Raw genomic sequence first — 12,450 nt, 5'->3', positions numbered from 1 at the left:
ACCCCAAACAGAAATTCTAACCATTAAGCAATAACTCCCCTCTCCTGAGCCCCTGATAACCTCAAACCTACCTCTGTCTATGAATTTGCCTATTGTAGGTAACTCATGTAAGTACATTCATACAATACCTGTCCTTTGGGTCTGAATTATTTCACTTTGCACAAGTTTTCAAGGTTCATCCATGTTTTTTAAGTATCAGAACTTCATACCTTTAGGGCTGAATAATATTCCATTGTATGTACATACCACATTTTGTTTATCCATTTATCTGTTGATGGATACTTGCATTGTTTCTGTCTTTTGGCTATTGCAAATAATGCAACAGTGAACATTGGCATACAAATATTTGTTCCAGTCCTCACTTTCAATTCTTTGGGGTATATGCCGAGAAATGTGGAATTGCTAGGTCATATGGCAATTCTGTGTTTAGCTTTAGAGAGTGGGGGGAGCTGCTGGCCAGTACCGGGATCCAAACCCTTGACCTTGGTCTTACAACACTGTGCTCTAACCAACTGAGCCAACGGGCCAGCTCCTGGAGTGGCTTTCTTAATTGTTCATTACTGGTATATGGAAACACAAGTGATATATGTTGTGTGTTGATCTTGCACCCTACAACTTTGCTGAATTTGTTTACTAGCTCTAATGCATTTCTTGTGGAATCTTTGGGATTTTCTATATATAGGATTGTGTCATCTGCCAATAGATACTTCTTCCTTCCTATAACACCACATTCTTTTGCATCACAGCATACTGGCCTATGATATATTTGACCCCTCACCCATCTTAAAATAAAATTCCTGGGCCGGCCTGTGGCTCACTCGGGAGAGTGCGGTGCTGATAACACCAAGGCCACGGGTTCGGATCCCATATACGGATGGCTGGTTTGCTCACTGGCTGAGCATGGTGCTGATACCAAGTCAAGGGTTAAGATCCCCTTACCGGCCATCCGAAAAAAATAAATAAATAAATAAAATTCCTATATTTTCACAAGAAGTGTTAACCAGTAATGAGTCCTCTTGAACCAAGTTACTGCACTAAAGGATAATGGGAATTTTAAGGAAGAGACCAAATTTTCAGCATTAAAAACAGCATTCAATGTGAGCGAGAATGTGTGAGACTACCCATGGCACCAGAACAAGGGTCCTGGCCATCTAGAGCCTCTCTAACTTTGATAGCTTTGATTCAGGTACAAGTGCACAGAGACCACAGGAACAGGTAGTAAAATAGGTGAAGGGCCTGAGGCAACTCCATGAGGGCTGGCTGTGTATCTGCTTTGTTCTCTGTTCTATCCATCCAGGGCCTGTCACAAAGATTCAGTATTTGTTGAATGACTAAATGAATGAAAGCCATGAATAGCAGGAAGAAACCTGCCTGGCAATTACAGTATATGGGTCTTTGTTTTGTTTTAGATCTTTTGTAGATTATAGACTCCTGAGAATCCTGTGAAAGCTGTAGAATCTTTCTCCAGAAAAACAACATACATGAATGCATTTAAATACAATTCTGCATATACTTTCAGGATGTTGTTTGATCACTCACCTCACATAAGTTAGGACTTCTGATTCCAGTGTAATCATTGTACTTCTTATCTTACTTTTATGTAACCTGAGAGGTTACATAACCAATCTCAGAATATCAGTGCAGGGACTGGAGACTGATTAGGGAAGCAAAAAACTACTGTGACAACTAGTGCTTGGGCCCCCAGGGCCTTGACTGTTCTTTGAATCAAGCACCAGAGTTAGACAGTAGAGTTATTTCTTGGACACACTCTGGACAAGTAGGGCTGTAGAAAACTATTGCCAGCAGCAGGAGGTGTCCTCTTGCTTCACTAGACATAAAGAAAGGGGCTGACTGGTGTCTCTGGCTATTTACTTAATTTTAGAGTTAATGTGTACACTCCCAAGTGCCAAGTGCAGCCAGGCACAAAGATAGTATTTTGACAGTTCTGGTAATGATTAGGATTGTCCTGTTCCATAGGGTGAGAATTAGTAAAGATGACGCATTAGGTACGTACCTTGTCTTGATCTGCTGATAGGGTCAGCCACATCTTCTAGGCTTAGTTTGTTCCTTGAACCAACTTGATACCTAACCACTTCAAAATTGATCTGCCCTCCAAAGTGAGTACTTCTTTGGGCTGGATCCGTCTACTGTAAACCCAGGGGAAGGGCACTATACCAGAATAGAGAGTGATGAGAGAAGCAGCAAGATGGCTGCAAAGCTAGTGACCATTTTAGGATCTTAGCCCGAGCACTGTTTGGAAGAGCTGTAGAAGAAACTGGTCTACAGCTAGGCCTGTAACTGGGCAGAAGGCTGTATAACATAGCCAAGGAATCTTTTCTGTGTTGATGTTCTGGGGCTTGTTCCCCATGTAGAGGGCCTTGGATTGCGATAGAAAACAGCATGAAGAATGATGTGCTATGTTTTGGCATGTGAAAACTCCTGCAAGGCCAGAATGAGGCTTTTAATGGTCAAGTAGACATCAGAAGTTGCTCAGCCAATCTCTCTTTCTAGGCTGCTCCTTGCTCCTGTGCTCTGCAGTGTTGATTCAATACTGTTTTTCTGCCACTTGCTGCTTTTTACACTGTGTTATTATCTAACAAACATTCATTGAGCATCTACCATGTCTGGACAGTGGATTGCTTGTGTCCATCCCACAACAAAGAAGTTCCTTGAGGATAGGAGCTGACCTGCTCATTTTCCATGCAGTAGATGTTCAGTAAAACTTATTAAATTGATTAGGTAGAATTGTGTGGAAAGGATCCTGTAAAGACCACCGGAATCGCAAGTTAATTGGAAGGCATGAGGTCTGAGTGTTCTTGGCAGTTTTTAATACCTGACCAACCTTCTCCACCTTCCCATTGTTTTCCTCAGCTGCTTAGTATCCATCACAGTAATTTATTAGACCACCTGCTTTCTGGCCTGTCTCTCATCTCTTATTCTAATATGCCATTCTTCCTGTCCCCTCATCAGTTTTGAGAGGACCCTTGTTACTGACAAGGCTGAAAACCCGCTGATTAACACAGTACTGTACTTCTCAGTGTTGATTCCAACTCTTCCCTCAGTGTTTCTGAAGGGCATGGGGGCTGAGTTCGACTCAGGCATCTCTACTCAGATAATGGCTACCATTTACTTAGCTGGGTTTTCAGGTTAACAATTCCCATCTAGGACTTCATTTGATAATTTCAAAACCTTCCAAAATCAGAAGGAAACTGAAACTTGGAGAACTTGAGCAGTTTGCCACAGTCACGTAGCCACTAAAAGTGGTAGAACCAAGACATTTCTTCCAGTCCTGCCATGTCCCAAAGTTCGTGGCATGGGCCACCACACTGTGCCACCTTATACCTGTTTTAAGCAGACAAAAGCTTGCATCCTGTTGTTGTAGTTTTAGGTAGGTCCCGTATTCAATTTATGCCTTTTTTTTTTTTTTTTTTTAAATATGACCAGTAAGGTGATCTCAACCCTTGACTTGGTGTTGTCAGCACCACGCTCAGCCAGTGAGCTAACCGGCCATCCCTATATAGAATCTGAACCAGTGGCCTTGGTGTTATCAGGACCCCACTCTCCGAGTGAGCCATGGGCCGGCCCCAGTTTATGTCTTTATGTATCCTAAGTACACAATAAAGAACCTAGCCTAGTGCTTTGAGCAGAATAAACACCCATCTACAATGGCTACCACCTGAAAGTCCTTTATGCTCTCATTATCTGCATGTGAGGCTTTATAAGGAGGCTTGGATGCTCCTTAGGACTTGTTTGGCTTTGGTCAGGGTTGCTTATGTTTATTCAGCTGTTCAGGAACAGAGGTTCAAGGTTTCTTAGTACCAGCTTGGCAATTCTGGGCAAAAACCTAGAATGTGATTTTTAACATCTTGAGATGTTAAAAGTATAATGGCATATCCAGCACATCCTGTCCTCACATCTGTCACGTAGTTCATATCTGAGAAAGAGCTTGGCAAGTTTGAGAAATAGAAAGGAAGCCAGTGTGATGGGAGGGGAGGGGCAGAGTGGCATGAAATGAAGTCAGAGACGGAAAGAGGCAGGAGCCAGACAGACAGAGCCTTGAAGATCAGAGTTTGGATGTTAATCTTGCGCAGAAAGAAGGGGTTGCGGGGGAAGGGGTGTTAAAAAGCATCATGTTGATCTGGTTCTATTTATATTTTAAAAAGTCAGTCTTCTACTGTCGTTAGGCCCTTGCACCTGCCACTTCTGTCCTCCAGAAGCTTGCTCTTTTGCTTGGCCATCTATTCCCAGCATCTGGGGGATATAAGCCTATTCTCTTCTCCCTTTTCCCTGCTTCTGCAGACTTCTCCAGAAAGTAGTTTCCAAGAGACCCAAATTATATGTGGAGTGCAAAATGAGTAAAGCAGGTTCCCTCCTTCAGAGAGTGCTGTGTGGTGGTATGTGTTAGGGGTGGGGAGGTGGTGGTAGAGGAGCAGAGAATGGAGCTTCATTGGGTGTGTCTGCCAGAATCCTGGAGTCCAAAATGCTAGACCTCATAGAGGTTTGCTTTCCATAAATGCCAAATGGGAAGTACCTATCTGGCAGGGTTATTTTACAGAATACCACAAAAAGGAGGGGCAGGGCAGAGGGAAGGGAGGCGAGGTGGTTGGATGATGTCTCCAACTTCAGGTGCCACAGAACATCATAGAAGTAGGGAACTGGAGGGCCGGCCTGGTGGCGCACTGCTGTAGTGCGCCGCTTGGGAAGCGTGGTGGCGCTCCTGCCGAGGGTTCGGATCCCACATACAGACTCACTGGCTGAGCGAGGGGTGGGAGCAACATCGAGGGTTGCGATCCCGTGGCCGGTCACGAAAAAAGACAAAAAGGAAAAAAAAAAAAGAAGTAGGGAACTGGAATCGGGCTGTTGATTTGGGCCATCAGGAAATCCTTGGTGAAATGGTGGGAGCAATAGCCACAGTATGGTGGGTGGGGTCTGGCTGTAGGAGAGAAGGGTGACTGGGAGTTGGGATGATTGGACTGAGACGACATAGATTGTAGCAGGTGGCTCAGGGCAGGGTTGCTGGCCAGGTACAGCCAGATAGTGAGAGTCTGGGGGAACTGGAGGTGGGAGTAGTTAGCAGGAGGTGAGAGCACCTTCACAGCCCCTAGGCTGGAGGGAAGAGCTCACCCAAGATGATGCAGGAGAGCGCTACCCAGGGCAAGATTTTCAGGAGGGTGAGATTTTGTTCTCTTCCACATTTATCAAACATCAGCTAAGGCAGTCTAAGATCATGTACTTAAGGCAAGATGTATGTTCTCTGGGCACCCGGAGTCCAGTCCTCAGTGCAGTGACCCATCTAGTAACAAGCAAAGGCAGGTGTGGCTTTGCCAGAGGCCTGTGTCAAAGTAGCAACAGTGGCAAGAGCAGAGCTGGCCTTCACTGTGCAAGGCCTGAGCTTTTTGCAGCAGACTTCTAAAGCTGACTCAGCAACTGTAGGATCTTTGGTGACTCCAGGCAAACAGTCAATGTGCTAGACCAGTAGCTTTAGCTAAAGACCTCTCTTTTCAACATGAAATGTTGCACAGAACCCCAGTATATGCCAGATTTAAAAGTTTAAGTATAAATGTATTTTGTGAGTTGATATTTATAAGAATTACTTAAAAAAGCAATTGGGGGTAATAGTTAAGTGTTACAGTGGGCAGGAGAGATAGGAAATAACATTAGGAATGACAGATGCAGTCTTATGTTAGCTCCCAGCATACATTTTATTTCTAACTTTATTTATTTATTTATTTCTAAAAGATGACCGGTAAGGGGATCTTAACCCTTGACTTGGTGCTGTCAGCACCACGCTCACCCAGTGAGCAAACCGGCCATCCCTATATGGGATCCGAACCCATGGCCTTGGTGTTTTCAGCACCGCACTCTCCCGAGTGAGCCACGGGCCGGCCCCTCTAACTTTATTTTGTTGCAAGTGGTGGTAGATGTTTTTAAGCCTTTAGATATTTTGGGGATAGTCTTCAGTAAGACACATGGCAGAAGAAGCTTCATTCCAAGGAAAGTCTGCATAAAAAGCAGCTTACCAGGGCAGCACAAGTTAATGTGTCAGATGTTATAACTTTATAAAATATAATTTTAAAAAATTGAAGTCCCGGTCAGACATTTGTTGGACCCTGGACCCTTAAAGCACCTTCCTATAGTCTGTGGATGTCCAGAACAATTTGAAAACCACTTCCAAAATAAAATTCCTGCCTTCTTGATGAGCAGACCAGCCCCTAACTGGTGCCTATCCTGTGGCAATAAATAGAATTCTTGTCACCCTGCAGTTTTAAGATTCTCAGAGCTGGGCTTCCTTCCCCCAACAACTGCACCACGGAGGGGGCAGGGAATGGACAACTCAGGGAGACATCATTGCTGCTCAGGGGAGGTGGCCTAGTAAAAGAGATCTTGGCGACAGCAATTCCATCCCATGTAAATTTGAGTGGAGATGGATTTTTTTTTTAATGTACCTTTTTGTATGACTTTAACTGTTCTCAGAGAGTCATGAGTTCATTTCTGTCCTGTTGGGGTTGGTAGCCAGTATGGGGATAGGGAAAGGCCGCCTTGTGCTCAGAGCTGCTTCTCTTGTCATGCATTCTTGCCTACTGAGGAGACGTGCACTGGGCTTATTGCTAATGACTTACCTTTGGCACTGCTTGATTTTTAGGTCTAAGCCCTGAAAAAAAGATTAGCCCTGAAAAAAACATTTAATAGTTTCCTATGAATAGGATATTATTTGTGATTTATTTTTATTTTTTGGGGGCTTAAACAACATTTATTTCTTACAGTTTTGGAGGCTGGGGAGTCCAAGAACAAACAAAAAGCCTACAGATTTATTATTTGTGATTTAATGTAAACTTTTTCTTGTTTGCAGAGAAATACTAACTTTGTCTTCTTTATTCCTACAGGTTGGTGACATTGTGAAAGTCACAAGGATGAACATAAATGGCCAGTGGGAAGGCGAGGTGAATGGGCGTAAAGGGCTTTTCCCCTTTACACACGTCAAAATCATTGACCCTCAAAACCCAGAAGAAAACGAGTGATTGCTGTTGCCCTGCTTCCTGCTGCTTCGTTGTTCTGCCTGTCATAGTCTCCTTTGAAGTGGGAAAGCATTCTCTCTCATAGGCAAGTTACACTGCATTGCCGACGTCCAGCTTTCTGCAGACTGGCAGTCTCTCATACACATTTGGAATGCACACAGTGGCTGCCTCATGGCATTTGTATCATAGTCGTATTGTCAAAGAATAGCCGATTTTAGAGTTCTTTTGCATCATAAACTGGAAATACTAGTGGAAGCACACAAGTGGAGAGAAGTTGACAAGGAAAGGGTCTTCCTTCTCATCATTGCCCTGTTTGTACTTGGGACTGATTCTGTCATTTTCGTCAGAGAAAGCTTGAGGCTGTGGTGAAATAGTGCACATTGCTGTTCCACAAAGCAGTGGCTTAGCTGCCATCTTGTTTTTCTTTGGACAATATAGGAAATGAACCTTAAGGAAGAGACAATTCTAAACCCCCCACCCCAAATATAGCTTTTCTTTTGGTTTGGTTTGGTTTGGTTTTGGAAGACTAATTAGACTTGTGTGTTCTGAACAGGATTTTAAGTAGCAGGTTGGATTTTTATGATAGTCCAAGGAATGACACCTCCCTCTGAGCTTCTAAACTGGAGCCTTCGTAACTAAAGAAATATGAAAAGAACCCTGAAGCAGAGGCCTCTACTGTCTTTGTTGCCAGTAGTTCCTTGTTTTGCCATATAGCAAACAACACAAAAGAAATCAGCAGTCATGCTGTGCCAAGCTACATGCACAGCCTCTTGGATTACTTTGTCCCCCAAAGCATCAGAGTGGGGGTGCTTTAGGGAAACCTTTGCTTGCCTTGTTTGCCAGTGACAGGATCAGGGGTGGGGGAGTGGTGGAGCACTTGGCCAATTTTCTGTCCAGCTTTTCAGTGAATGTACCCTTTAAGGTACAGGACTTAAATTTTTTAAAAAGTGAGGTTCTTCATAGAATCATTGGATTTATTAATGAATCATTAAATCAAATCATTAAATTATACCCACCGAAGTCCAGTCCTCCCTGCCCCCAGCCCAACCTTACCAGGCTGTCAGAGAAAGATAGTGCTGCTAATACTGGTTCCACAGTCTTAAGGGTCTGTGATGCTCCCAAGCAAAGGAAATGAAAACTCTGGAAATTGGTTAATGAGTTTGTCGAGTGCTTTAGTAACTGGGGAGAACCATTAAACAATTTACCATTAACTCAGTGTGTTGATGTTAAAGCTTTTTCCTTTTAGTTAAAAGAGGTCTGTTCATACAAGCCAGCTGGTACCAATGTGTGTGACCTATCCCTCATCTGTTGCATGTAGCAGACTAGAATTCTGGAATCTTTATTCAGTTCAGTCTGCTCTCCCTTCAGGGCCCTGGTGAAGACAAGCCTCAGCTCAGAATGCATACAGCAGATCTAGAAATATAGCAACAACCTAATGAGTAACTGTCATTTACTGAGCATCTGCTATAACTATGGCCCTGTCTGTGGAGAGTCTTAGATTTTGGGCTTAGAGCAATATATTCTGGTGACAGAACCAGTGAAACAACCATTTTTCTTTTCTTCTTTTTCCAATTTTCTTTAAATCAGTATTCCATCAAGCAGGTAACTACCATATTAAAGAATCTTGAGAGTGTTCTTTTGAAAAAATTAATGGTCAGTAGGGAAAAATATCAACATGGTTGCCCATCTTCCTAACCAGTGAGAATTGTGGCCACCTCCTGCTGTGAAGTCTGTCCGTTGCGGTTGCCTTTTCTGTTTAGGTCTGTTTGGTCAGCTTGTTCTGAGTTCAGGCCCAGCCTAGCACCCACAAGTGGTGGGCATGTGATAGAGTCCCCAAACTCTGCCCTGAAACAGCACTTGCTTTTCTGCAAGTGATCCAGTTCAGCCTTACCCTTGTTGGCACCTGCACTTCAGTGAGGAGTTGAGCATAAGGTGGAATGTGTGCCTTGTTCAAAGAGAGCACAAACCCTAAGGCCTTTTAAAACCAGATTTAAAAAAATAAAAAAACATTTAGCTGAAGGGCTCCACCTTTTAATTTGATAGGATTGGCTCAGAGCAAAAGAAGTATGTGGCTGTTTTGGAAAGCAAGGTTTCTTTTCAGCCATGTCACTGAGCAATAGCAAGACCCACCTTGTGTGCAGGACTTCAGAATCAAAACACCCCATAAGCCTAGGGTTTGGCTTCGTAATGAACCAGCTTATTACTTTAGCCTAGGTAAATGTATCCAGGGCTGCCCAGGAGAGAGATTCAGTGCTCAAAATAAGGTGAACCTTGAGTTCTGAACTTTCAAGAAATGTGCCAAAAGTAGTAACTTTTTGACTTGGAACCTTATTAGTTTTTTAATGGGGCAGGGCACTTCTCTTTTTCATACTAAATATGTGAAAAGCAGCACCCCTGCCTCAGCTTCATGCCTGGGTTCCCCACTGGTCTGGGAAGACATTTGTGCTTCATAGAGCAATGCATATCTGACCCAGATGGTTTCTTTTATGATTGTTCATTACTGCTACTTGATGTGTTCTACTGTGTTAAAAAAATATTTGGATGTTAAATTAACTCAGCATGGTTTTTCACCTGGGAAGGAAACAAATTATGTACTAGAGGGCATTTACAGTTTCATTAAAAAGTTGTTTATCCTGGGAAGGACCTCCAATACAGGTGTTGCCCTGTCATGTCTGTGCTGTGTTACCACCTGATGACATGGTTGACGAAGAGGAGGATGCATTGACTGGCTGCCATTTGATGACTTTGGTCACCCAAGCTAAACATCTTCTGTGCTCATGGTTGGAAAACTGAAAGGAGGGAAGGACAGCTACACCCTCCTTGGAGCTCACGCATCCCTGTCACTGTGCTAGCTTTCCTTTACAGCTGTTTACAGACAAGGCGGGCCTAAGACAGATGGCCACTGCTCTTGTAATGTTTGCTCAGAGGAATATGAACATTTTTTTTTTTTGAAAAGGGATGACATGGTTTTGTGCCAGGTGTTTATAATTTAACCCTTTAATATTATGTTCATTAACCTCTTAAAATGAACGAATTATTGATTGTCTTAATACAGTACCTATGACTAATGCTTTTCTGTGGACACCACTGAGCTCTGCCTCAAACTCCACCCTCTGGGACCAGAGAACTATGTCCCTGGTAACTGCTGTCAGTGTGGACACTGAGCTGGTTGTATATTCTAAAGGAATGGAAGGACAGTTCTCTGAGACAGGATCGTTGTCCCTACAGGAGGAACAGTGGCCTTGCTTCTAGACGGTCTTCACTGTGTGTTTTAAAACAACAACAACATAAAACTCTTGACCTATAACTTAAAGATCATAAACTTCAGGCAATAATATTTTCTGTGTAAGCTTTTAAAATTATTTTTGGGGATCATAGCTTGTTTTATTTTGTGCTATAAAATTAACAGTATTAAATGACTTATATTCTTAGAACACATCGAGTGTCTTTTCTTAACAGATTAGTGCCTTTTTATTTTTGTATTCCATTTTACGTTACTGGTCCCAGCATAAAAACCCTTGTTTCCATGGCCTGTTTGTACATTGTCTCAATAAAACTTGCATCAGCTGGTGGTGGCGGTGGCTTTGGTGTTTCAGTGTCTCCTCAGTCAGCCCCCACCAGCACCCGAGCAGTTGAGCAGTGGTTAAACCTCTGGTGTTCCTCAGAGACCCAGCCGCGCTGCTGCTGACAACTGAGGGCTAGAGTGGGGACTTACATCAGCCCTTTCCCACACTCAGGCACCCAGAAGAGGACAACTTGGAGCCTCCTTCCAAAAAAGAAGACTCTGGATCCTAGTGTGTGAGCATAGTGGGTGCTGTATGGGAGCCTGGTGCTCAGTCTCAGCCTTCTGAGCATGAGGTAGTATTTCCCATGAGTTGCACTACCACAAAAAAACTTGGATGTTTTTCCTTCTTCTAGGCACCCATATATGAAGTATTCTGTTAAATATTTGTTCAGGGGCCGGCCCGTGGCTCACTCGGGAGAGTGCGGTGCTGATAACACCAAGGCCACGGGTTTGGATCCCATATAGGGATGGCCGGTTTGCTCACTGGCTGAGCGTGGTGCTAACAACACCAAGTCAAGGGTTAAGATCCCCTTACCGGTCATCTTTAAAAAAAAAATAATAATAATAATAAATAAATAAATATTTGTTCAGCATGAGCTAGCAGAATTGAATGGTTTCAAGCAGCCTCATCCCAGGTCGGGGCATGGTATCTGTCCAACTTTCTTAAGTCCTTTTCTGTTCCTGTCTGTATATGGCCTTACTGATGACTCTGGAGGATCTTCAAGTAGACAGCTTGAAGTGTTGGGGAGTCCACTGACTTCCCTAAAGGCCTCCTACTGATAACACAACCCCTCAGCCAGTCCCTGTCCCCCCTGTCCCAGCTCTCAGCACACTTTATCCTTGACTTCACCTATACTCTATTTCCATGCCTATTTGTGTGTGTATTGACAGGTCCAAATTTTCTTGTGGTATTTCTCAGGAAATAATATCAATCCATATTTATGTAGAACTATGCTGCTAAAATGTAGTCCCTGGCTCCTGCTTTCAGGGTTCTGCTGAATTGGAAAGAAAAGTCTGTCTTCAATGGAAATATCAAAACTGTCAAATTATGCTGGAAGAAACAAAACCCCAGAGATGCCTTTGAAGAATACCTTCTGTTTGAAATGGTTTATATCCTGGTCAGCAATGCTGGACTGGGTTCCTCTGGGAAGCCCTTGGACGTGGGACCCCGTGTGGGTGCCGCCCCTCTGCCTGCTTCTGCTAGCTCCTGGCTCTTGAAACCTCACCCCAAGGGACGGCTGGTTGGCTCACTTGGGAGAGTGTGGTGCTGACAACACCAAATCAAGGGTTAAGATCCCCTTACCCGTCATCTTTTTTAAAAAAACAAACCTTACCCTGCAGCAAAAATTTGACACCTGATACAGGAAGGCTTTTCTCGCAGGCCCCTCCCCATTTCGTCGTTCTGGGAGGCTCTTCTCTGGCCAAGTGGGTGGCCCCCAGCCAACTGTTATGACCTAACCTTGCTCTTGCAGTCTTCCGTGCACACCCTGGTTCTTCTTAAGAGGGCAGCGAGCAGGACTGCCCCGTTTGTAGTCAGCTGGAGCGCAGGGGAATCCTGGCGAGATGGGGAAGTTGTGATGCCTGTTCCGGAGGGGAGCCCCTGTGGAGCCAAGCAGTTTCGGGAAGGCTTTCTGGCTGTCTAAAGGAAGGGAAATACAGGTAATCCAGGCCAAGGGAGCAGCTCGGGCTGAAGGCTGGAAGCGCGCTGGGCTTTGCCTTAACGTGCGTTCCCTTCCTGATTCCTGAGACTCAGTGACCTCAGTCAGTCGGTGACCAGCAGTCTTCGGACCTCATCACCGCTTGTCCTCTACCAGGTTGATTTCATGGACTGGACGCTGGAGCTTTTAAAGTTCTCCGGGGTGGGGGGGG

General features: G+C 44.2%; 1 protein-coding gene across 1 annotated transcript in view; it reads left to right on the top strand.

Moving 5' to 3' along the window:
- Positions 1 to 10,587, top strand: part of CRKL (v-crk avian sarcoma virus CT10 oncogene homolog-like) — a 33,709-nt gene extending 23,122 nt beyond the window's left edge. The window contains exon 3 of the mRNA XM_008575528.1: positions 6,885 to 10,587. Within this exon, the coding sequence (XP_008573750.1) occupies positions 6,885 to 7,019 (135 nt within the window). The 3' untranslated portion in view covers positions 7,020 to 10,587. The remainder of the gene's footprint in view (positions 1 to 6,884) is intronic.
- Positions 10,588 to 12,450: the final 1,863 nt, after the last annotated feature.

This window comes from Galeopterus variegatus, unplaced genomic scaffold, assembly GCF_000696425.1.
Source record: "Galeopterus variegatus unplaced genomic scaffold, G_variegatus-3.0.2 Scaffold1204, whole genome shotgun sequence".
Taxonomy (NCBI): Eukaryota; Metazoa; Chordata; class Mammalia; order Dermoptera; family Cynocephalidae; genus Galeopterus; species Galeopterus variegatus.
This window is presented reverse-complemented; position numbering and strand designations above follow the sequence as displayed.